At 35.0% G+C, this 24,766-nt stretch overlaps 3 protein-coding genes across 3 annotated transcripts; 2 read left to right on the top strand and 1 right to left on the bottom strand.

Moving 5' to 3' along the window:
- LOC18613624 (fumarate hydratase 1, mitochondrial) lies at positions 8,982-14,183 on the top strand. The gene is made up of 18 exons (XM_007050953.2): positions 8,982-9,272; positions 9,371-9,555; positions 9,703-9,820; positions 9,938-10,087; positions 10,185-10,295; positions 10,455-10,538; positions 10,880-10,978; positions 11,089-11,139; positions 11,219-11,268; positions 11,761-11,842; positions 11,984-12,078; positions 12,162-12,228; positions 12,360-12,410; positions 12,537-12,632; positions 13,078-13,176; positions 13,282-13,311; positions 13,405-13,470; positions 13,787-14,183. The coding sequence occupies exons 2-18, from the start codon at positions 9,401-9,403 to the stop codon at positions 13,871-13,873; spliced, it is 1,491 nt and encodes a 496-aa protein (XP_007051015.2). The 5' UTR covers positions 8,982-9,272; positions 9,371-9,400; the 3' UTR covers positions 13,874-14,183.
- On the bottom strand, positions 14,683-15,934 carry LOC18613623 (protein EXORDIUM-like 2). The gene has a single exon (XM_018115997.1). The coding sequence runs from the start codon at positions 15,784-15,786 to the stop codon at positions 14,839-14,841; it is 948 nt and encodes a 315-aa protein (XP_017971486.1). The 5' UTR covers positions 15,787-15,934; the 3' UTR covers positions 14,683-14,838.
- LOC18613622 (ATP-dependent RNA helicase DEAH13) lies at positions 18,603-24,667 on the top strand. Its single transcript, XM_018114176.1, has 11 exons — positions 18,603-18,667; positions 18,887-18,959; positions 19,044-19,118; positions 19,217-19,266; positions 19,370-19,430; positions 19,507-19,917; positions 20,388-20,564; positions 20,668-20,898; positions 21,042-21,155; positions 21,257-22,495; positions 23,021-24,667. The coding sequence occupies exons 1-11, from the start codon at positions 18,615-18,617 to the stop codon at positions 24,497-24,499; spliced, it is 3,963 nt and encodes a 1,320-aa protein (XP_017969665.1). The 5' UTR covers positions 18,603-18,614; the 3' UTR covers positions 24,500-24,667.

Genomic DNA, 24,766 nt, shown 5'->3' with positions numbered 1-24,766 from the left:
GGAAAGTCATTCTCAAGCTCACATCCGGCAAGACCCTAGCTTTGAATGATGTTCTACATGTTTCTAATATAAGGGCAAACCTGGTTTTTGTGGCTGTATTTTGCAAGGTTGGGGTGAAAGTGTCATTCAAATCTGATAAGGACGTAATGACAAAAAATAATATATTTGTGGGTAAGGATATTGTATACAAGGAGCTTTTTGTACTTAACATTGAAAATGTTATGAATGAAACTACTAGTTCTTCTGCTTATATAATTGACTCAATTGATTTATGGCATGATAAATTAGGATATGTTAACATTCTCTATATTAAGAAAATGCAATCACTAGGTTTAATTTCTAGTACTAAAAATAGATGCTTTAGTAAATGTGAAATATGTACTGAAACAAAATCAACTAAAAAAATTTGTATTTCGGTAAATAGAGAATCTTAATTGTTAAGTTTAATTTATACTGATTTGGGAGATTTGAAACAAATTATGACTAGAAGTGGTAACCAATATTATATTACATTTACTGATGACTGCTCTAGATTTACTAAAATTTATTTACTTAGGTATAAAGATGAAGCTTTAGACATGTTTCTTAAGTATAATGCTAAGGTAGAAAATCAACTGATAAAAAGATAAAAAGAGTTAGATCAGATAAAAGCGGTTAATATATATCAATTAATGATTTTTGTGAAAATGAAGGAATAATTCATGAAATTACTCTTCCATATTCCTCTAAATCAAATGATGTAGCTGCAAGGAAAAATAAAGCATTAAAAGAAATGATAAACTTTATGCTTGTTAGTTCTAATGCATATGAAACTTTCTGGGGTGAAGCTTTATTATTTGCATGTCATATTCAATATAGAATTCCTTATAAGAAAACTGATAAGACACCTTATAAATTATGAAAAGGCTATTCTCCTAACTTAAAATATTTAAAAGTGTGTAAGTGTCTTGCTAAAGTAATGCTTCCTAATTTTAAAGAGAAAAATTGACTCTAAGACATCTGATTGTATGTTCATTGGTTATGCTGAACATAGTATTGCATATAGATTTATGGTATTAAAAAGTGATGTTCTTGATAATAATACAATTGTTGAAACAAAAAATGCTGAATTTTGTGAGTATATTTTTCAATTAAAACTTATACAATTTCTCATGCACCTTTTAGTAAAAATGATTTTAAAATACAAAATGATGATTTAAGAAGAGTAAAAGACCAAGGAAAAAAGTTTTTTTAGAAATGATTTTTATACTTATCTTGTAGATAATGATCCTTTAACTTATACTGATGTAATTTCTTTTAAAGATAGTCCATTTGGAAAGAAGCTATATAAAATGAGATTGATTCGATTTTACAAAATCAAACCTAAGAATGAGTTAATTTATGACTTGGACCTAAACTAATTGGTTGGGAATGAATTTTTTTAAAAAAAATTAATCCTGATGGTTTTATTGATAAATACAAAGCTAGATTAGTTGCAAAGAGTGTTACTCTAAAACAAAATATTGACTATTTTGATACTTTTTATCCAAAAACAAGATTTTCTTTTATTCGTATTTTATTTGCCTTAGCTTCAATTTACAAACTTATTGTTTATCAAATGGATGCTAAAACCACTTTTCTAAATGGTGATTTAGAATAAGAAAATTATATGGCACGATCCAAGGGATGTGTTCTTTTTAGTCAAAAAAAATAAAGTTTGTAAATCGACTAAATCTTTATATGGCTTGAAACAAGCACAAAAACAATGGCATGAGAAATTTGATCAAGTTCTTGTTAGTAATGAATTTTCTATTATTGAATTTGATAAATATACAAAAACTGTTGATAATGAATGTGTGATTATTAGCTTATATATTGATGATATGCTTATTTTTGGTACATGCATTGATGTAGTCAATAAAATAAAATGTTTCTTGGCTTTTAAATTTGATATGAAAGATTTGGGAGAAGCTAATGTTATTTTAGGTATTAAAATAATAAGATGTGATAGTGGTTTAATACTAACACAAGAGCATTATATTGAGAAACTACTTAAAAAGTTTGGATATTTTGATGTCACAGTTGTGAGTACTCTTTATGATAATAATATCTAATTACAAAAAAATAAAAATGATAGTGTGACACATTTTGAGTATGCTCAAATTATTTGGAGTTTGATATATTTGATGAATTATACTCGACCTGATATAGCTTATGTTATGTGTAGACTGAGCTGATATATACAAAGTCCTAATCAAGATCATTGGGCTTCTTTGAGCAAAGTAATAAAATACTTGAAAAGTACCATAAATTATGGTAGTTTCTATAATAGATTTCTATTGTATTAGAAGAGTACAGTGATGCTAATTGGATCTTTAATTCAGATGAGATAAAATCCACAAGCGGTTATGTATTCAACCTTGGTGGGGGTGCTATAACTTGAAAATTAGCCAAGCAAATAATAATTGCTAAATCTATAATAAAATCAAAATTTATAGCTTTGGAGTTAACTGGTTGTCGTAACGTATGGGTCCGAGAACCCGACCGCTAGACGTGGAGTGATTTGGGAGTCGCCACCAATCTTTTTTTTCTAGGTGTGATTGGCCACCCTATTTTGTCTTACTCAACGAAATCCTAAATTAATTTTAGGTCCGTCGAAAGAACGATAAATTGGTCTACATATTCTTTAGATTTGAGCTCGGGAGTACGGTTACGCACAGGGAAGGATTAGCACCCCCGTGATGTCCGTTCCACAAACGGTACCATTTAATCATATATTATCCTAACTCATTAATTTTATTCTTATGTTTCCTTAATTGTTATTTATTTATTTCATCTTTTATTAGAATATTTTATTTCATTTTTTACGGGTTTAACATGCACATGATGCAATTGTGAAATGCGTGGCATAAAATCAGGATAATGCCAAACGAAAATCTTTTATTGAGTGTACTTTTCAAATCCGCCTATCGTACCGGTGGGATTTAAAAGTATTTTTTCACTTAGGAAAATACTTTAGCAACTCGCCTTCGCAAGTTTACTTAGTAGATCCCATCATCGGGATAGTCATTTGTGAGTAAAAAACAGTGTTTTCATGAATGCAAATCCTAATACGGGTAAAAGTCTTTTATTAAAGATATTTCTCTGGACCCTCCCATCGTACTGGTGGAGTTCGGAGGTATCTTTTCACCTAGAGAGTTTACTAATGAAACTCGCCTTTACAAGCTTTCTCAAAAAGTCCCATCATCGGGGTTTAGACCCGTATACAGAATATATCTATATGCCATGACATTCTACAACGCAACTATGACACATGTCATGCTTATGAAATTCATTATTTTATTGTTGACCCCTCATGTATCCTTTTTTATTTCCTTAAGACTTCCATTTTCTATCATTTTTTTTTTATAAATATGTATATCATGGATTATAAGTATGTTCATTTGTTATCTAAGTGTATTCTTAGTAAGACATCTCATTTCATAATTATATATAATTTTGATTCAATGTCACCCCTTTTATTATATATTTTGTTCACCTAGTGTTTACCATGAATGCACTCATTATTATGAATTTCCATTATTAAATGTCTTAATATTTAAGTAGTATTATATTGTAGTTTTTTATATTTATCCTTTTGACAAGCATATGCTATTTGTTTTTTTTATATTTATTATATTCATTTCTATATTTTGACTAACTTATTGTATAATAATTTTTTGCTTAAAAATTAGAAACACCTGGATTTTAGAATTAGGACCTTCCCATCGTACTGGTGGAGTCTTAATTTAATTCCCAAACCTAGGGAGAATGCCTTCCGGAATTGCGACTCCTCGCGTTCCGAAAGACAATCCCATCATCGATATTGATCCCCTAAACAACCATTATATTTTATATGTTTATAATTTTTACTATATTATATCCTTTTACATGTACCTATATGTATATGAATTTGCATAATTAAGAATCTTATTGCTATCACATACTTTTTTTTAATTTTCATAACTAACTTTGATTTTACTTATTTAGTTTTATTTTTCACTGCCAAATATTTATTTTATTTTATTTTCTCATATTTTTGTTTTTAACTTAGATATGCTATTATTATTTTACAGGTTAAACATTCATTNTTATATTATATTATATATATATATTTATATATATATATATATATATATACTAAATCTATTATTCTAAAATTAAATGTTTATTTATCTCTTTATTTACGGTTTTACCTACTTTAAGACATCATATAATTTTTATAATATATTTTAATTTAAATCAAACAAAAATTTTAAACACGAAGTTTTTTTTTAAATTACAAGTGGGTAAGCCCCAATAAACATAATCAAACCCAACAACAAGGGTAGGGCTTTACTTGATTTGGGTCGGACTAGCCCAAAAGCGCCTTGGCTGTGAAGGGCCACAACAACCCACCAAAGTCCCCAACGAGCTTCTTTCAAAGCACACAGCTTGGTGCTTCAAGAACCCCTCTAAACGACGCCATTTTGACGCTTCCTCCTTAAAAATTTTTATCTATGAAACGGCACCGTTTTGATGCCCCAAAACCTAGGTATTTAAACTCTTTTTCTCTCCTTCCCTTTTCACTTTCACTCTTCACTTTCTCTATCTAAAACCACTCTCTCTGCCTTCTCTCTAAGAAACCCAAACACCCCTCATTGTCTCTCTCCTCTACCGTCACTTTCACCGCTTCCCTTACCGCAGACCGGTGGAACTTTAGCTCCCTCTCTCTCTTGAAGCCTTTTTTCCTTCCGATCGGTAGATCTAGCCCGAATCTCTCCCTTCTGTGCCGCCGATCAACCAAAATCGGATCTTTCCTTTCTCTCCCTTTGACGTCGCTCAGATCTGACCACCAGATCTGGGTTTGGCCGAATCGGGGCCTTTAACCCAAACCTTCTTTTTTTTTTTTGGTTGATTTTATTGTGGTTAGGATAGTTGGCTTCTAGAACACTTAGGTTTTTTTTTTCTTTTGATTTTTGGTTGTTGCTGTTGGATTGAATCTGTTTTCTTCTTTCTGGAAAAAAAATTTTTGTTTTTGAATCGTTTTCTCTTTGGTTTCTCTCCCTGATTTTTGGCTACCTTTTCTGGTTTTCAAAAAAAAATCCCCCTTTTGTTGAATCTGCCTACATTTTAAAAGATCTAGATTGTCTAAATTTTTGGACAATCTCAGGAGTGTAATCATGTGATTTCGCAGGGCTCCTAGCACAAGCAAGCCTAGGGCAAGTAGCTGGAGGTGACTAGAGAGGGAAGCTGAATAAACGTTTAGTCTTTTCCATCTCTGTTCCCTTCTGGTTTTTTTTAATTTAATTTTTATTGTATTATTTGATTATTTTATTATTTTTGATTAATTTTTATTTAGGGAATATGTGTCTACATTGGTAATGAGATGGAGTGGTTAAAAAACCTTTTAGCTGATATTCTATTGGGAATCAAACTAATACTTTTTGTGTCTATGCATTGTGATTGCCAAGTAGCAATAGCCATTGCAAAAAAAAAAACTTTCAATGGCAAAAATAGACATATTTGTTTGAAACATGATGTAGTAAAGCAACTGCTTAGAGATGAAATTATGTTCATTAATTATGGTATATCTTAGCTTTCATTTGAAAATGCTTACATCATTTTACTTACCGAATCACTCATATCCATCGTGAGGGCAACCAAGTTGCAAATTTTCTCTCCAACCAAAGCTATTCACATCAAGGACTTAAGGTTTTCTTTAATGCCGAAGTTGAGCTGAATGGTATCTTAAAGCTATATAGAATTAATTTACCTTATGTTGGATTTAAACATATGTAAAGGAAAAGTACTCTTTATTTATTTTTTTTCTTATAAGCAAGTTAAAGTATTTAGTCCATGTTTTTATAGACTTTATGCAAAGGAAGTAATCCTTTAGGATTTCTTCATGAAATATCTTATGCAATGTTGAAAGTAAGGTTTGTGACCCCTTCCCTAATGTATTTCGATTTCTCATCTTAATAAAATTTTAATAGGATAATTGGCCTTGAGAAATCTTACAACTTAAAAAAAAAAGTTAAAGGGTATTCATGGTCAAGAGTCAATGCGTATAGTCAATGATGATTCATGGTATTTAACCATTACATTATTGTCATCAACAAAGATTGAGATCATGCCCCTTTCCCAAGTGAATCATGGAAAGCTAAGATATACATAATTATGTTAACAAAGAACAAAAACTCTAATGCTAGGAGTTTTAAATCCAAACTTTCTAAGGTTAATAGAAATGATGTTCCCACTTCCAAACTAGAATAGGGATGACCATAAAAGAAGGTATATGGAATTTTTTTTTCTTTTATTTGGAAAAGTGAAAATTTGAACTTTACTAATGGAGCAAACACTAAATCTAATATTGAAATGCATCAAACTTTGTCTTTTATAGGCAAAAGGTAGAGAAGACGTTGAATATCTTAGAATTTTCTTCATGGTAATTATAAGATATTGTTTGCCCACTCCCCAATCTCAAGGTAAGTTTGCTTTCATTTGAAAACAAACATGGACCTAACACGTTAGAAAATATGAGCACTTCGCCATTAATCAATTTCTAGAAATTAGGGGTTGAGGTCATTCCATGACGAAGTATGCTGCCACAGTTCGACCATGATTATACTAAGGGTAAAATACTCTCACCCCCTAACTTTTAGCCATAATTTCATATAGTTCCATTAGTTTTTGAAATAGACAGTTCGTCTTAAAAGAATATCTTTCGCTGACACATAAGTTTAGTCGTTAATCAATCATTAATGTTTACATTAGTTTGACAACATGGTAATATTGAAAGGATAATTTCACATTTTATTAATTTTAAAAATTACCATACTATATAAACTATAAATTTTCATTTTTAATTTTTTTCTATTAAAAAAAAACTCTCCCACCTCTTCCCATAATCGGAACGCTAGATCCTGCTTCGCTAGATCTCTTTTCCCCTTGCTCCACGCCTCCCCCACCCTTGAGGTCCCTATGGGAGCATGTGGGGCACGACTCCCTTAGGGAGCACAAAGCGTCAGAAAGGGGTGGGGGCGTAAAGGTGAAGGAAGGGTGGCTCCCTTAAGGAGCGAAGGAAGAAGGGGTAGGGGGTGAGGGGGCATGGCTCCCTTAGGGAGCGTGAGGGATGGTCGGCCTGCATAAAGAGCACTGTCGACTAGCCTAAAAAAAAGGTAGAAAAAATAAGGCTATTTTTTACATTTCACACTTGTCCATTAACGTCATTTACACATTTGGAGTGGACTGCTAATTTCGAAAAGTAATGGACATGCCTAGAATTATGTCTAAACATTAAAGGGTGAGGGTATTTTACCTTTACACTAAGGACTTTGTGAACCTAATCTTACTCAATCTGTTATAATATATAGATACCAAAATGCTATATCAAATTCACAACTAAAATGTTGTCTACACTATCAACTATCAAGCCACCATCTATACTCATTCTGAGTCTTTTTTTTTTTTGGAAAGTTAGAAGAGATTTATTTATGCAATTCAATTACAAAATTCATTCAATAAGGAAGAGTTCACCAATTCATACTTATTCTAAGCCTTTTTTCTTTATCTCATTAATTTGTTGTAATAAGCAACATGGGTGTCGATATTGTTACCCAAGAATTCAGCACCTTTGTTTTTCCCTCCAAGATGTATTGATCCTTTACTCTCACAACCTCATCCCAAAGCTCATGCCTCAATTCATCAAGAGCATTGAGTTTGTTGACAGTGATGGTGATGGAGGTGTTGGTAGCGTCAAGTAAAACAACTTTTCCTAAAAGTTTCTCTCAGGGGTCAAGGATAGCATATTTATAGAAATTTTTTTATTATATACTTGTTACATTGTTAGGAGCATCCTCTAACTTTTGATAAATTAATTGGTTTAATGATGTTCACAATTAGACACTATCTTCCATCTTTTCAAATTAAAATTAAAAAGTTAAGACTTAAAACTTATAATATAATTTTTATTGGTATTTGATCATCCTTATTCTTAGTTCTCATTTAAGGAATCAAATGGTATATAGTTGAATAAATTATTTTTGACTTGATGGATACAACATATAATTTGATCATAAATGGTCATATATAATTGTGTTCTACTAATTATTTTACATTATATTTGTCGTGTAACATGTATTGATGTTAGTGAACGTGATATATGATTTATCATAAGACAATTGTCTGTAATTTTTTATAAACATCCCTCTTTCAATGTTATATGGTATTTCTTTATATGGAGTCCTTTTCGTTTTTGACCATCGCAATAAAAATTAACTAGCTCCGTCCCTAAGTTCTTTGTATGCATTCAAATTTCATTAATCAAAACATGAATATTCTTTCTTGAACTAGTATTTTATAAAAATTGCTTAATGGTCCTATATAGTATAAGATATACCTTCAATTTGTAAAACCTTAAGTCTTAATTCAGATTAGGTTGATTTAGATTCTGAATATTGGTCTCAATAAGTAATGCTTGATCCCTGTTGAAAAAAAAATTCGAATTTTTTTTCTTCAAATAAAAAAAAGTCTAATTTGGGCCGCTGAATAGTCTTCTCTATGGGCCCAAAATCTTGGGATCTGTCATCACTCATCCGTCCTTTGTATAGACTTAGAGTCCATGAAGTCCTATTCATGGGCCCATTTCAACATTGATTATTATTTTTTAAAGGTTTGAAGGCCCAAAGTCTTGAAGATCACCAGCCACTGATCTTCGGCCGGGCGCCTAAAATGCGATCGACTTTGGCCGATAATTTTCAATTACTCAATCTTGTTGATTACGATTTAATTTGATAATTATGCAGTGTCAATAGCGTTAACGTGAAATAATTCATGTTGTGCTTCATTTTATGGACGGTCAATTTTTTGTTGTCTGAATTTGATAATCGCTAAGAGTACCATCCGAAAAGCCAATTCCAAAGGACTACAAAAAACGAATAAAATGAAAAATCTCCGTTACACGAAGTCACTGCCCACCTTTGACCATACCGCAGCCATTCAGCCCAGGCAAGCAAGCTACCGAACGGTTCTTTCTTTTACTGGCTGCTCGCTTACCCTCCAAAAACCAATGCCAAAGTTTTCCCACAACTCCGGCTTTACATGGCAAACAGCCCCCAGCCCAATTTAATTAGTTATTAACTTATTATACTATTCTAATGAATTGACCCAAACCCCTACTCTCTTTCTCTCTCACATCCTATCTCTGTCCCTCTCGTCTGGCGTGTCCTCCCGAACCCTTTCTCCGGTCTCATTCCTTCCCTCCGCTTGATCAGGTTTGTTTCCTCTATTTTCATCAACCATATATTTAACTGTTAAATAAATTTGAAAATCTTAATCGTGAATGCCTTGTTGGTTTATTATTAATACGCAGGATTATAGATTTTGAAGTGAAAGACGAGAAATGGCGATGTATATCGTATCTCGTCGGCTTTCCGCCGGATCCACCACCTCCCAGCTGGTCACCTCTCTCCGTTACGCCACTTGCTGGAGGTCCTACTCGACGTCGTTTAGGGAGGAACGAGACACTTTCGGCCCCATTAATGTCCCCTCCGATAAGTTCGTCTCTCCCGCTCTTAACTTTCTTTCATTTCTTCTTTTGCCATTCGCAACATTAATATTGCTTTTAAAAAAATATATAAGTATATACTTTCAAGTAAACAGAGGAAGTAGTTATAGTTTTTGTTATTATTACGGTTTTTATAGATTGTGGGGAGCGCAAACTCAGAGATCGTTACAGAATTTTGAAATAGGCGGCGAGCGTGAACGGATGCCTGAACCTATTATTCGTGCCTTTGGTATTCTCAAGAAATGTGCTGCTAAGGTTCACCAACTAATAGGATCATTAAATCCAAATAATGGTTAATTTTGAAGTAATCGCTAATTAGTAATGATTATCTTGGCTTATTTTAAATTAAATTTGCTTTTTTATTTGGTTTAGGTGAATATGGACTATGGTCTTGATCCAACCATTGGGAAAGCAATAATGCAAGCGGCCCAAGAAGTAGCTGAAGGGAAACTCAATGATCACTTTCCGCTTGTTGTTTGGCAAACTGGCAGTGGCACTCAGAGTAATATGAATGCCAATGAGGTCAGTGCAATTATATGTTAAGCGGAGTGAAAATTCTTGTCATTCGAGAATCATTCGTATATTAAAAGTTTATTTTGTAATTTTGGACTATTTCCAGGTTATTGCTAATAGAGCAGCTGAGATCCTTGGGCATAAACGTGGTGACAAATTTGTGCACCCAAATGATCATGTTAATAGATCTCAGTCGTCTAATGACACATTCCCAACTGTAAGTGGGATCACTTATCTAACTTGTTGGGTTTTGCCTATAAGATTAAAATTTCTACAATTGAAGAATGCACCTGCACAGATATATATGGGTTCTCCTTAACACAACTTTTCTCGTGCTGCCTATTTGCTTATGTTAGATTCCTTATTCTTTCTCCAGGTAATGCACATTGCAGCTGCAATGGAAATAAACTCAAGATTAACACCTCAGTTGAAGATTTTGCATTCCACATTACATTCAAAGGTTTGCTGCTCCCCTCTTTTGTGCTTTTGCCACTAGTTTAGGGCATTTTTGATGTATAATCTCTCTTACTTTCACTTCTTTCTTCTTATTTAAATTGGATATCTCTGCCTTACATGCCATTGTTGCGGTACATGTGTGTTCACAACTAATTATCACACAATCGTCTACTGCCTGAAAGTGGATTTTTCTGGCCATGCCAGATTTTATAGATGGCTGATATTTTCTTATTTGAGTTTATTCTCTTTGGTTCATTTAAGTTTTGTGTTTGCATCTATACTATCTTTTTTTTTTTTAATGAATTCACACTTAAGATGAATTTTGCTTGTGTTCATTTTCACCAGTCTATTGAATTCAAAGATATTGTTAAAATTGGTCGCACTCACACTCAAGATGCAACACCTTTGACTCTTGGGCAAGAGTTTAGTGGCTATACAACACAAGTAAGATCATTTATCTAGCACTTGTTTTCATTATCTTTGGGATCAATTTGTGTTTAGTGGAGAGATGGTAATGGGGGATTACTTATTATTGTCTTGCATTGTGCTTGCAGGTCAAGTACGGAATTGATCGGGTTTTGTGCACCCTGCCACGCATGTATCAGGTTTGCAATCATGTTTTAATGCATTGTGTTCCTTTTAACCTGTATTGCCTACTGACATATAGGGATGTCATTTGAGCAGCTTGCACAAGGTGGTACTGCAGTGGGGACAGGATTGAATACAAAGAAAGGGTATGTGTTGCTTTAGGGTTGAGGCATGCTTCTCTGATGTTGTAATTATGTCTATTCTCCTTTGCCATTTTTGGAGCTGGTTTTGTTTCTTCTAATGCCATATTCTTGATTTATTTTACTCAGTTTGCTCTTTGCTTCTGATTTATTAAGATCTAAGTCTTTTATGATTATGCTTCTCTTCTAAGCTGTAATTTATGTTGTCTCATATATTATATACTCAGAGACACTCTTTGGTAGACCTGTGGATGTTCGTGTAGAACTATTTTAGCTCTGTAATCTTCTACTTGTTTTTTTTCCAAATTAATAGATGTCGCACCTGGTGCCCCATGAATTGAAGTAGTTGTTACTAAGTTTGCAGACTGTGAACGTTAAAAGGAAAATTTTATTAGAATTGTTTTCCATTATCTGGAATCATTATTTATCGTCATCACTATGTTCCTTTAGATTGTCTCATGCTTAATTTGACAGTGCTCAATGTTAAAATCAATCTAGGTTTGATGAAAAAATGGCAGCTGCAGTAGCTGACGAAACACAATTGCCGTTTGTCACTGCAGAAAACAAGTTTGAAGCTTTGGTTAATCTCTCAATTCTCTCTGATTAAGCTTTTACTTTTTGCATTTTGTTTTTGGTTGAAGGAATTGTTCATTACCTTACATCTCATGACTTGTAATGCAAAATAGTTTCAGATGCATAAATATTTCTCTTTTTTTATCAGGCTGCACATGATGCCTTTGTTGAAACTAGCGGAGCCCTAAACACTATTGCTACTTCCCTGATGAAGGTTGCAAATGACATACGATTGCTGGGAAGGTTTGTCTGCAGCTTGGGTAACCACATTTTTACTTTTGGTTGTTTAGCCTTATTTTGATGGTTTCCGCATTTTCCTTCTTCAGTGGTCCCCGATGTGGCCTTGGTGAGCTTATTCTTCCTGAAAATGAGCCAGGCAGCAGTATTATGCCTGTAAAATTCTCATCTCAGTTTCCATAGATTTATTTATTAGCAAAGGCCATTTTTTTCCTATTTTATTCGCTCTGTGCAGATTTTTCTTCCCACATAATCTTATTATTTTGACTGAGCTTATTCTGTTTCAGGGGAAGGTGAATCCAACCCAGTGTGAGGCTCTTACTATGGTGTGTGCCCAGGTAAAATTTTTTATTATTATTTTGTCACATTTAGATGGTATTGACCAACTGGAGTGTTTATTGGCTGGCAGTTAAATGGTCACTTTCTTTTATCTGACTATAACAAGATGGAAAATTTATTGGCAGGTTATGGGTAACCATGTGGCTATCACCGTGGGTGGATCAAATGGCCACTTTGAATTGAATGTGTTCAAGCCAATGATTGCTAGTGCACTCCTACATGTATGTTCTTTTGTTACAATAGTTATTTAAGAATTGTACTTTATATAATTTCAACACTTTCGAGGTCCTTATGCATGATTTAGCTTAAATTGGTGTGGTTAGGCTAGCAATTCACCATAGATGTAATAGTATTTTGACAGTGAACCTAGAGTTTGTAAATTAATTCAGTGGATTTTTGATTTTGTAACTGAAACTTTTAAATTTCTGGGCCAATCAACTGCTCATTTGAAGAGTCAAATTTCTTTCTTTCGTAAGATTTTGTAAAAGTTATTGAATATGAAATAACTGAATTTTTGTAATGAAAAATATTCTTATAATTTGAGATTTGATGATCATGTGCTTGACCTGTCTTGAGATATTTTCACACTTAGGATGCTGATAACATGACTATATAATTGAATGTATTCATTTTCATTCAACTGGTGCTTTGGTTCTTTGTTATCAGTCACTGAGATTGCTGGGTGATGCATCTGCTTCCTTTGAGAAGAACTGTGTGAGGGGAATTCAAGCTAATAGGGAAAGAATTTCAAAATTACTTCATGAGGTCAGTTGATTCTACATGTTTAATATTTATTTTGATGCCATCTGATAAATTCCCAAGCTAATGATTGTGTGATTTTGCCTTGTGACATTTTGCATGGTCTTGCAGTCTCTAATGCTTGTCACATCCTTGAACCCTGTAAGTTTTCATCCCTGTTTCCTTGTCTATGATCAGTCGTTCCACAAGTCTTTGCATTTTGAATCACATCTCTAATTACCTCTTTGATTCCAGAAAATTGGTTATGATAATGCTGCAGCTGTTGCCAAGAAAGCCCATAAGGAGGGGTCCACTTTGAAGGTGAGATTTGTACTTGTCCCATGTGATTCAGTTTTTGAATCTCTTTTGATGCAATAGTATTTAAGCAGTGACTCATCACCTTATTTGATTAAATGTTGGTGATGCTTAACTCCAATATGTTAATAATTTAGCTCTTATTTAATTGCAACGAAATTGGTTTTCCGAGACTCTATAGTATCATAGATATGGAAATTTGACCTATTTAGGGCACATAAGTTGTGTTCATACTCGAACTGTTCAGTGTTTGTCTTGATCCTCACTTTGGATGGCTGAAATATTAAATCTGACCGACACTTTTTTATGCTTATCTTTGCAGGAAGCGGCATTGAAACTTGGTGTGCTAACTAGCGAAGAATTTGACAATCTTGTGGTGCCTGAGAAAATGATTGGCCCATCTGACTGACAAGCTATTTTGCTACCCAGATTTTAGTTTTGAAACCATTTTTCTCGATCAGTTGGATTTATAAGTCCAATAAAATCCAACGGCGATTTTCTTCATGTTCTGATTTGGAAACTGATATTCTTGAGGTTTTCTCATTGGGTTTGTATTGTTTATGCATTTGACAGTGAAAGAGTGGCCCTTAATTGGCTAATAAGGGGAAAGCCTCCCTCATTTTGTAAGGAGACAGTGTACTGAAGGAAAGTTAAATGTAGAATAAAAGAGATAATATCAAGTTGCCAGCAAAGCTGAATGTGACATACTTCTTACATGACACTGCCTTTTTGCTGTAGTACATACAGAAATTCTCTTGAATCTTGATGTGTAACCAGGGGCGTTTTCTCTCATATCAAGAACGATTACTGTAGTTAGTTTTGGTTTGACTCTACTAAGACCTTCGCATGACCAACTGTTATAATCAAAGTCAATTTTCTAAACGTTATCTATTTTTGCAATTCAAGAAAACCAAGTAATGCTCTTAAAGAACCTTATGTCTGTCTAAATCAGTAAGATGACTCCGACAAAAGGTAACCCATTTGTTCTTTGGCCAATTAGTTTAACTAAATGTGACCTTCAAACTTTGTGCAACTTCCTGGCATGTTGGCTAGCAAGAGGAAATGGGAAATAGCATATGGTAGCCATGGGAAAGAAGAAAATAGCTTTCGCCCAACTACGTCAGTCAATTATCGAGCTGTCAGATTATTGAATTTTTTTTTCATTTTCCTTATCTTAAAGTTCAAAAGGTATATATTTTCTCTTTAACAAAAAGAAAGAAAAAGAAGGAAGAGCATTCATTCGGAGATACAGAATGATCAACTAGTTTAATAATCAATACAGGGTTTCAGACGGCTTCAAGCCTATTTTTAACAATTCTTCCGCAAATCTGGCGTAGATTTAACATATATAAAATACCTTTATACGAAAACAACTCAAGTAGTACTTTTGCAGTTCAAGCTAATCAGGTCCCACATGGCTGGGAGAAGAAATTTTCTACCATTAGCACCATAGGCATTGTAACTAGCTTTGCTCATTTTATCGACGAATAAAGTTCCAGGATACCCGGGATAAGCTCCAGCGCCAAATATTCCAGGACAGGCCGTGACAGCCTCCAATGGTGCCAAGGCGTCTCCTTGAAAGTAACCACTCTTGAATGGGTTACTGGCAGCCCCTGCAAGAAGGGTGGCAATGTTGATGATCATGCCATCGGCTCCAACACCGTTGGGTGCCAACAAGGCTTGGCCTGGAGGGCCATAAGCAGGCAGAGCATAAGGCCAAGCACAAAGACCAGGGCATTGGACCGTAGGGTCTCCGACGTGTGCATATACCACTCTAGCCATTGCCCCTACCATTATGCTCTCATGGAAACCGCACGATCCCATGCAGAAACGTTCTACTGTAACATCTTTAGCAGTCAAAACTAAGTATATTCCACTAGAGTCTAATGGAAAGATTTTGTTGTCAATCTTGCTTTTCACAAAGTTGGCTATTTGGCCGCGCTTCAGAGTCTTCCCTGAAGAATATACATCTCCAACTTGTTTGACAAGTCTAACAGTGCTGGAAACTGGTTTCCCAGCTTTGTCCTTGTATGTGCTGATTGTTCTCCACCATGTAGAAACAGATGATCCTTGGCGACGACCAGAGCCCGCGAAGGAAGCGAAGAAATCAGTTATAGAGTTTCTGTCTTCCTGAGAGAATCCTCCATACCATATGAGGTAAATGTTAATGCCATTTGGCGTGGTCAAGAGAGGGCCTCCATGGTATTGGACTGTGGTGGATGCAACGGCTAAAGAAGAAGGTTGCGGTTGCCCTTGGCTCGCTAGGGCCACGACAAAGATGTGGGGCAATAGCAAAGACGTGAAGAACAATATTTTGGTCATTCTAGATTGAAATGTAGCTTAGAGAATGCTAAGCTTCATAGGCCAAGGGACGTCCCTTTTATAGATGCTTGGAAGTCCTCACGCGTAACTAGTTTAGAACTTGATGTTGGATAACCATTGCATTATTGCTACGAGGGATTGCCTAACTTGACCTCAATTTTGCCAAAAAATACATCGAACTCCTGTAATGAAAGTACTAGTTTCCAACCAAATTGTATGCAAGGTGGATGATAAGGACATAAATTTCTAGTAGTATTGCATGTATGGTTAAGTTAATGTGTCAGCTCCTTGGTGATCCGATCGTGCTAATCAATCAAATGGGCCAAGAAGATCCCACTAATGCTCAACTAGTACTACTTCTGACGTTTAAAAAGTATTCAACCTTTTGATCATTTAAAACTTTTTATTTTCTTTAATTCAATTCTTTCGTAGATGGGACGGTTTGGCTCCACCTCAAGCACTCAAGAATGAATCTGACCCTAAAAGGGATTTATACCTATTTCGATTGTGGTTAATTAGTACAAATAATGAATTATGATCAATAATAATAGGCCTTTTCATTTTTGATAAAATTCATTGTCATATATAATTGATTATGACAAGCATTTGGAGGTACATAGCAGATAACATACAACAAAATAATTCAATCATTAAATTTTCTTGCAAATCAGTATTTCTTTTCTCTTTGGGTTCTAATATTCTTGAACTATATACAAACTTTTATCTCATACACCTAAACAATTTTACCAGGGCTTTCTACTGGACCTTATATATATATATATATGCTGAAATGAAGTCACTTAAAGATCCTTCACCTAAGGAAGAAAGGAGGAAGGGGAAAACAAAAGAGAGAAAATCTCGAATCCCCTTGGAACATGCTATGAAGCAGAACGGAGAGTTGGTACTCTGGGTCCCGAAACAGTGCAAGTTAGAGAGACATTTTTTCTTCCACCAGGTCTTGTGGTCGACATGGGTTTTAACTTTTAACCGTTGAACTTTATCAAACATTCCAACCTGTATTAAGTTGTAAAAATGATTGGATGCAAACTGTTAAATCATGTCGATGCCACCATGCAATAGAAAAAATAAAGACGTCAAGTTTGCAATGGGCTCCATATGATTAATGTTAAAGACAAGCACAGTTAGCTGCCCCATCATTATTTGGTAAAGCCAGGATCAACATCTAAGATGGATTCATGAATCCTGTTACTATCCCCAGGGAAAAGGAGGAAGATTGAACTCTGTGACCCATTCATTTTCCCCCATTTTCCTTGTTTGGATTAAGGGGAAGAAAGACTTTTGCAGCACCACCACACGAGTACGTTTGCTTGTAAGAGTCAAGCTTTGTTGACACCCTACCAACTAATGCGGCAAAGCTTGTAACCCTTTTCAGTTGATTTTGATTGGCCGACATGAGAATTTACTTTCATAATCTGAAAGATTATTCTTCATATTTCTCTATCTCAAAATTATGCAGTGCAAATCAAATAATAATAATAATAATGTTGTGATTGGCAACATTTATTTTGATGCTCTAACTCTGATTGCTTCTTAGCAATATATGCAAATGGCTAGATCCTCAACCTTAGAAAAAGCCGGCGAAGGTTCAAATAGAAATTTAGGAGATCATATGTTACTTTTTTCAAATATAATAACTAAAAAAATATAAATAAGTTGGAAATCAATAACTTCAAAAATTCAGAAGTATATGGTATTGAGTCATCGATAAATAGAGGTAAACAAAATCATTTTGAATTAAAAGATTAATCAAATTAAAGTGAATTTAGTTCGTTTGATTTGATTATAGCAGTTTTTGAGATGTTAGCTAATCTTTAAACTTAATTGTAAAAGAAAAAGGAAGGAAAAATTGGGATTCAACCTGAGGAAATTGAGAGTTGTATTTTTTACATTTTGTGTGCTATAATTTTAATTTAATAATTTTTTTTCTCTTTCTTTTTTTTTTAAATAATTTAAAATTTGGCCCCTTAGTTAGCATCCAAAAGCTAAACAGGAGCCTACTCTACTTTTGCTCGGCTCTATCGTTTGTTATTCACTCTCCAAGACCCCTCTCTTTTAGGAGTTTAGGGCTTCAACAAATTCATAGGCCCAATGATTTGGGTTCTGCCACAGCTCAATTCAAGTTAATAGGATTTCTACTTGATTAGACATAATCAAAGTCCCAATGAAGCCCAAAGTTGAGTTGAAGAAGGGTTTTTATACACAGCGGCTTAAACCCCACCAACTTCTGCTCCGTGGTGCCCCTCTCTAATTTTCCGAAAATAAAAGACTGTTTAATTGATTTTCTTAGCTATATTAAGATCCTTCGATTTCTTTTGTTAATTACTCGTTATCGCAGCCTTGGTGAACTTCCGCCGTCATCTCAGGCCACCGGCTCATACTGGCTTCCTGCTGTTGTTTACCCTCTTTAAGGAACCGAACACTTCGATTTTGTTTTGATTTTAAGAGACTTCATTAGTGCAATCCAATTATAGCTATTTCAATCCATTTTGGAATTTATTCTTTTAATTTTATGTTTCTAATGTTGAGCCTGAGCACTACATTTCGTTGACTAGTTTGATTAAATGTGAAACTAATTTTTTTTTGTTGAAGCAAATGATCAAAAATACTTTGCTTACTATCTTTCCATCTTTTCCGTTTCTAGAAAAAATTTTTCATTGTTTATTGGTTTGGACAAATAATTAAATTTATCAACATTATAAAATGGAGATTGAAAATTGAATGGGAGGAATTCGATATAATTTCCAAAACTGAACAGAATCTCACCTTTTTCTTTTTCAGGCTTATCTGAGATATATTAAGGAGGAAAAATGGAAAGTTCTGGCCTGCCTGTAGAGTTGATGACAGGACAAGATTCATGGAGGTATATGAACAGTTCAAGTTTACTCTATCTATTTGCTGCAAAATTATAGGAAACAAGTTTTTTTCTTTAGCAAGGAGTTTTTATGTTTATTAGGGTAAAGTTTTGTTTAGGTTCATGTTAAAATAGTTGATTTGGATAGTTCAAATTTATTTTTTCACTGCTTTCAATTTCTTAATATCTGATAGACATTAACAGAATCCTATTTGCCTGCTTTTGTAGTTTGGAAGGCAGTGATAGTAATGCTTTAATATTGCCTACAAAAAGAAGCAGGAAAAGGAAAGAGAATAATATGGTATGAACAATGATTTGATTAGCCTTTGATTCTTGTTTTGATCATATCAAATAAAAGCTTGTTGTCAACTACTTATGCCTACAGGAGCTTGAAAAGGCCAAAGGGAAACAAAACCCCAAATTGAGTAAATCTCAGATGAGAAAGTTGAAGAAGTTGGAGGTTCTTGCTCTTTCTTGATAATTGATACCCTACTTGGTTTGCTTTTTGTGTGTGTGTGTGTGTGTGTGTTAGAGATGACTTCTATTTTGTTGGTGCAGGAGGAGAAAGAGAAAGCTTTTTTGCTATCAAAGAGCATTGAGACCTTGGAGTAGTTTCCTTTCTTTTTCTAAATAATGTATCCTACTTTATTTGTCTTTCATTGAGGAAATTTATTGAATGTTTGGCAAATACTATAACATTTGCATTTTCAGGAAATACAAGATTCCAGAAGATGCATATTCTTTACTGCGGTCTTCAAAAACTATTGGTCTGGTTTGTATCATTGAGTCTTTACCAAATTTAAATCAAAACATGATTAGTATGCCTAATGTTAATTTGCTTTACATAGGCTGAAACAATGAGGGAAAAACGTAGGAGAGCTGTTCAGTTTTCGAAAGCAGGTTTAGAGCTTCCATATGTTGACCAATCTTCTAAGGGGAGAGACGGCGATAATTTGTCTTCTTCTTCTGAACCTGAACCTGAGTTGGAGGAAATCAACTCAAGGAAGGATATTAGCAAAAATCACATCGGGCAGCCATTGATAATAGAAATAGAAGTTGCAAGAAATGCACTTGGTCCTTTGGCATCTTTTCAAGAGCCGGTTTTTGGCAAGGACCTAGGCCCAAGCTGCAGCTCTGTTGATACAGTACCAATTAAGGAGGTTCCCCTCAAGGACAACAGCATACCTTCAGAAGAAGTAATTAAAAATTGCATCCCTAGGTTGTCCGCTGATGATGGGAGAGAAAGCAATATGTCAGAGGTAAGTTGGAGTTATGAACGTTTAATATATCATTTGAAGGAAAAACTGCACCTAAAGGGACATTGTATATACATAATATTTTGGTTAGGTAATATACTCTTAAAATTTAATGTTTATAAAGCTTTGTGCCTTGTGTTGTTAATTGCTATATAAGTCATACGTTAGAAGCACTTTTTTTAGATGTGATGAAAAAATTGAAAGTATGTGCAAGATGTATCTTAACTTACAAAAGTTAATTTGTTGTACATAAGCTGAATAGAACTGTAAAAGAAACAATGAAATAGAAATCTTAAGTTTAATTTCAATTAAAATTTCATGCTTAATTTCATCATATTCTCTTTGATGTTTATCTGCTATGTTATGTTATTGGCTTATTTGAGAAGGTGGTTTGACATGAGGTAGGTTGATCAAATAAGAGCCCAAACATTTATTTCAACGGGACTTGTCATGTTTGGCTTTGTTCTTTGCAGGGACCTCTTTCTGCATCAACCGTAGTGCATGTGTTAAGGCCAGATGAGGTTGAAAACAAAAGGAAGGATCTTCCAATAGTCATGATGGAACAGGAAATAATGGAAGCTATAAATGAGAATTCTACTGTTATTATTTGTGGAGAGACTGGATGCGGTAAAACCACACAAGTTCCTCAGGTGTGGCTGTTTTATGCATGATTGTGTCTATTGGGATTTAAAAACTAATTTTTCTGTTCAATAATTCTCTTTTTTTTTTTCAATTTTTGATCCACTATTTTAGTTTCTTTATGAAGCCGGCTTTGGTTTGAGCCATTCTACTTTTCGAAGTGGTGTCATTGGTGTTACTCAACCCCGTCGTGTTGCTGTCCTTGCTACTGCTAAGCGAGTTGCTTTTGAACTTGGTCTTCATCTAGGTAAAGAAGTTGGGTTTCAAGTTAGGCATGACAAGAAGATTGGGGACAGGTGCTCTATCAAGTTTATGACTGATGGGATTTTACTTCGAGAAGTTCAGGTTTTACTTCCACTTACTGTTGATATATATATCTTATCTGTGATAATGCCGATGACCATTCATGAAAAATAAAATAACTTCCATTCTTTCTTTAACACCTTCACCTTTATATTCTTCTTATATCTGCATATTTTGTGGTGCAGAATGATGTTCTACTAAAGCGCTACTCCGTCATAATTCTGGATGAGGCTCATGAGAGGAGCTTGAACACAGACATACTTATTGGAATGCTTTCTCGTGTAATTCGACTTCGTCAGGTGAAACTTGAAAGATTTTTTGTTCTACCTTGGGGCAATAAACTTAATTTATTCTCTTCTATATTCACCTTCTTACTGTATTATTTTGTGGTTGATGGTAGGATTTGTATGAGAAGCAACAGTGTATGGTACTTTCAGGACAAAGTATAAGCCCTGAAAACTTGATACTTCCATTAAATCTTGTTTTGATGAGTGCTACACTGCGAGTGGAAGACTTCATTTCTGGGAGAAGGTTATTTCATGTTCCTCCTCCTGTTATTGAAGTTCCTACAAGACAATATCCAGTCACAGTACATTTCTCAAAGAGAACAGAGCTTGTGGATTACATTGGTCAAGCCTTTAAAAAGGTCACGTCTATTCATAAGAGGCTGCCACAAGGTGGCATACTTGTTTTTGTCACTGGACAGAGAGAAGTAGAATACTTGTGCCGAAAGTTATGTAAGGCTTCTGGGGATGTGATCACCAGTATTTCTGAAGGGGACAAAAGTACTGACGCCACTGCTCCCTCTGAAATCAATTTGGTTGAGGACATTAATATGAAGGATATCAGTGAAGCATTTGAGATTCATGGAGACTCAACCCACCAGCAGACTGACAGGTTCAGCTCATACGATGAAGATCAGTATGATTATGAGGAGGATGATTCCGATGCTTCTTATGATTCAGAGATGGAGAGTGAACTGGAAATTTTTGGTGAGGAAGGGAACACATTAGACCAAAAATCCATGGATAATGGTGATAACTTGGTTGATGCATTTGGAGGGAATGGAAGCCTTGCTTCTCTTAAGGCTGCTTTTGATGCTTTGGCTGGGAAAAATGGTTTAGGTTCTAGTCTTGAGGGACAAGAGGCTGTCTCTATTAATCCGGAGAACAGCTTAGAGCAACCGCCTGCGCCCATTGAAAAAATTAGAGAAGGTAATAAAAGTCTTAATGCTGGTACACTACGAGTTCTGCCTCTTTATGCAATGCTACCTGCAGCAGCACAGCTTCGTGTATTCGAAGAGGTTAAGGATGGAGAGCGGCTTGTTGTTGTTGCTACCAATGTGGCTGAAACCTCTTTAACCATCCCAGGAATAAAGTATGTGGTTGACACTGGGAGAGAAAAGGTCAAGAACTATAATCCTACCAATGGTATTGAAACCTATGAGGTACAATGGATAAGTAAAGCATCTGCTGCTCAACGAGCAGGAAGAGCTGGAAGAACCGGGCCCGGCCATTGTTATCGTCTCTATTCATCTGCAGTCTTTAATAACATACTTCCTGATTTCTCTTGTGCTGAAATATCTAAAATACCTGTTGATGGTGTTGTTCTTCTTATGAAATCCATGGGCATTGATAAGGTGAGCTTTGCATGTATTTTGTTGTTTGTCTTTATCTCTTTATAAAGTTTCATGTTGGGGTCTTTTTGGCCGCTATGTCAGATAATTTTTGTTGAGTTAATTTTTGTGGATTGTATCACACACACACACACACACACATTTGTTTTGTAACATTTTTTTTTTCATAAGCTCCTGCTGATGCAGATTTATGATATGGATCATCATTAATTCTACTAATTATCTGAATTCTGTCAGAGGCTAATGTTCATTTTTAGCGTTTCAATATTACCCCTCTAGGACATGCAGCATGTATAATTCTGCCTTTGCAGAGTCAAATATTTTATCACTTGGTTCACTGGTAGTTAGTAATGTCCATTTTGGTTATGGTATAATCCTTGATCTGTAAATGGGCCTTCTGAAAAGGTTCCCTAAAGTTTTAGGTTTTAAGGGACTAGTCTACTTGATCTACATTAGTCTTTTGTCCTGTGAAAATTGAAGTTGATCAGCAATGAATATTTATGTCTTTGTTTTCTGTGGTTTTTTCAGGTTGCAAATTTCCCATTCCCAACTTCTCCAGGGCCCACTGCCCTGGTTGAAGCAGAACGTTGCCTTAAAGCCCTTGAAGCTCTTGATAGCAATGGAAGGTTGACATCTCTGGGGAAAGCCATGGCTCATTATCCTATGAGTCCTCGCCACTCAAGGATGCTCCTTACTGTTATCCAGATTATGAGAAGGGTGAAAAATTATGCTAGAGCAAATCTGGTTCTTGGGTATGCAGTTGCAGCAGCTGCAGTTTTGAGCTCGACGAATCCATTTGTCATGGAATATGAAGGAAGTTACACTCAAACTGATGAGTCAAAGCGGGATGATGAATCTAGTCCCTTAGATAGTGAGAAAGTTTTGAAGAAAAAGGAAAAATCACAGAAAAAGAAACTAAGAGAAATGGCCAGAATGTCACGTGCTAAATTTTCTAATCCTAGCAGTGATACTCTCACTGTGGCTTATGCATTACAGTGTTTTGAGCTTTCTAAAAGCCAAGTACAGTTCTGCAATGAAAACGGATTACATCTGAAAACTATGGAAGAAATGTCCAAGCTAAGGAAGCAGCTTGTTCGGTTAGTTTTTAATCAAAATGTTAATCATGATGTTGAACAGGAATTTTTGTGGACTCATGGAACTATGGAAGATGTAGAACTTTCTTGGAGGGTCTCCTCCAGCAAGAACCCACTTTTACTGAATGAGGAAGAGCTCTTAGGCCAAGCTATCTGTGCTGGCTGGGCTGATAGGGTTGCCAAACGCATTAGAGGAGTTTCAAGGTCATCTAAAGGAGATAGAAAGGGAAATACAGCTCGGTATCAAGCATGCTTGGTCAAAGAAACCGTCTTTCTCCATGGGTCTTCATCTCTTTCAAATTCTGCTCCTGAGTTCTTGGTGTACAGCGAACTATTACATACAAAACGGCCATACATGCACGGGGTGACAAGTGTGAAATCAGATTGGCTCGTTAAATATGCCAAGTCTTATTGCACTTTTTCTGCTCCACTTACTGATCGCAAACCGTATTATGATCCTCAAACAGACGAAGTGTATTGTTGGGTAGTGCCCACTTTTGGGCCTCACCTATGGGAACTTCCACTGCATGGTTTGCGGATCAGTAGTGATGCACATCGTGTGACAGTATTTGCATTTGCTTTGCTTGAAGGCCAAGTGTTACCATGCTTAAGGTGTGTTAAGCAATTCATGGCCGCCTCTCCTGATATCATATTAAAGCCAGAATCATATGGTCAAAGACGAGTTGGAAATCTTTTACACAAGTTAAAGGCCCGGTCACTCGACAGTTGTGCTCAGTTAAGAAAGACATGGGAGGAAAACTCCAGGGCATTGCATTCAGAAATTCTTGACTGGTTTCAAGAAAGTTTCCACAAACAATTTGCAAAGCTTTGGTCAGAGATGCTCTCCGAAGTCCTTTTAGAGCCCCAAGAACGTTTCCCCAAAAGAGTGAAGAGGGATAAAAGGAAAAAATAAGTTGCTTGTTTGGAATCAGTTTTTTGTACATGTGTAAGAGCTTAATCAAACTTGTAAGGGAAAGAACTATTTATATATTGAACCATTCAGTCAAAGATGAAAAAGCTTGATAATATGTTTATACTCAGTGAAAAAGATTAATCTGAGACTACTCTTTTATTTCTTATACCTCAAGTTTCTCTCGCCAAATTTCTTCTTTGGTGAAAAAAAAAGAAAGATATTTTAAAATCAAATGTCCCATTCAAAAAAAGTGTAATTGTCCCTGGA

This window comes from Theobroma cacao, chromosome 1 (assembly GCF_000208745.1).
Source record: "Theobroma cacao cultivar B97-61/B2 chromosome 1, Criollo_cocoa_genome_V2, whole genome shotgun sequence".
In the NCBI taxonomy this organism is placed as follows: Eukaryota; Viridiplantae; Streptophyta; class Magnoliopsida; order Malvales; family Malvaceae; genus Theobroma; species Theobroma cacao.
The sequence above is the reverse complement of the archived record's forward strand: the minus strand, read 5'-3'. Positions and strand labels throughout refer to the sequence as shown.

Coding starts and splice junctions, on each gene's coding strand:
- LOC18613624 (XM_007050953.2), top strand. CDS start 9,401: ATGGCGATGTATATCGTATCTCGTCGGCTTTCCGCCGGATCCACCACC. Junction 12,411..12,536: donor TTACTATGGTGTGTGCCCAG/GTAAAATTTTTT, acceptor ATTTATTGGCAG/GTTATGGGTAACCATGTGGC. Junction 12,633..13,077: donor TTGCTAGTGCACTCCTACAT/GTATGTTCTTTT, acceptor CTTTGTTATCAG/TCACTGAGATTGCTGGGTGA.
- LOC18613623 (XM_018115997.1), bottom strand. CDS start 15,786: ATGACCAAAATATTGTTCTTCACGTCTTTGCTATTGCCCCACATCTTT.
- LOC18613622 (XM_018114176.1), top strand. CDS start 18,615: ATGGAAAGTTCTGGCCTGCCTGTAGAGTTGATGACAGGACAAGATTCA. Junction 19,119..19,216: donor GAAAGTTGAAGAAGTTGGAG/GTTCTTGCTCTT, acceptor TTGTTGGTGCAG/GAGGAGAAAGAGAAAGCTTT. Junction 20,565..20,667: donor AAACCACACAAGTTCCTCAG/GTGTGGCTGTTT, acceptor CCACTATTTTAG/TTTCTTTATGAAGCCGGCTT.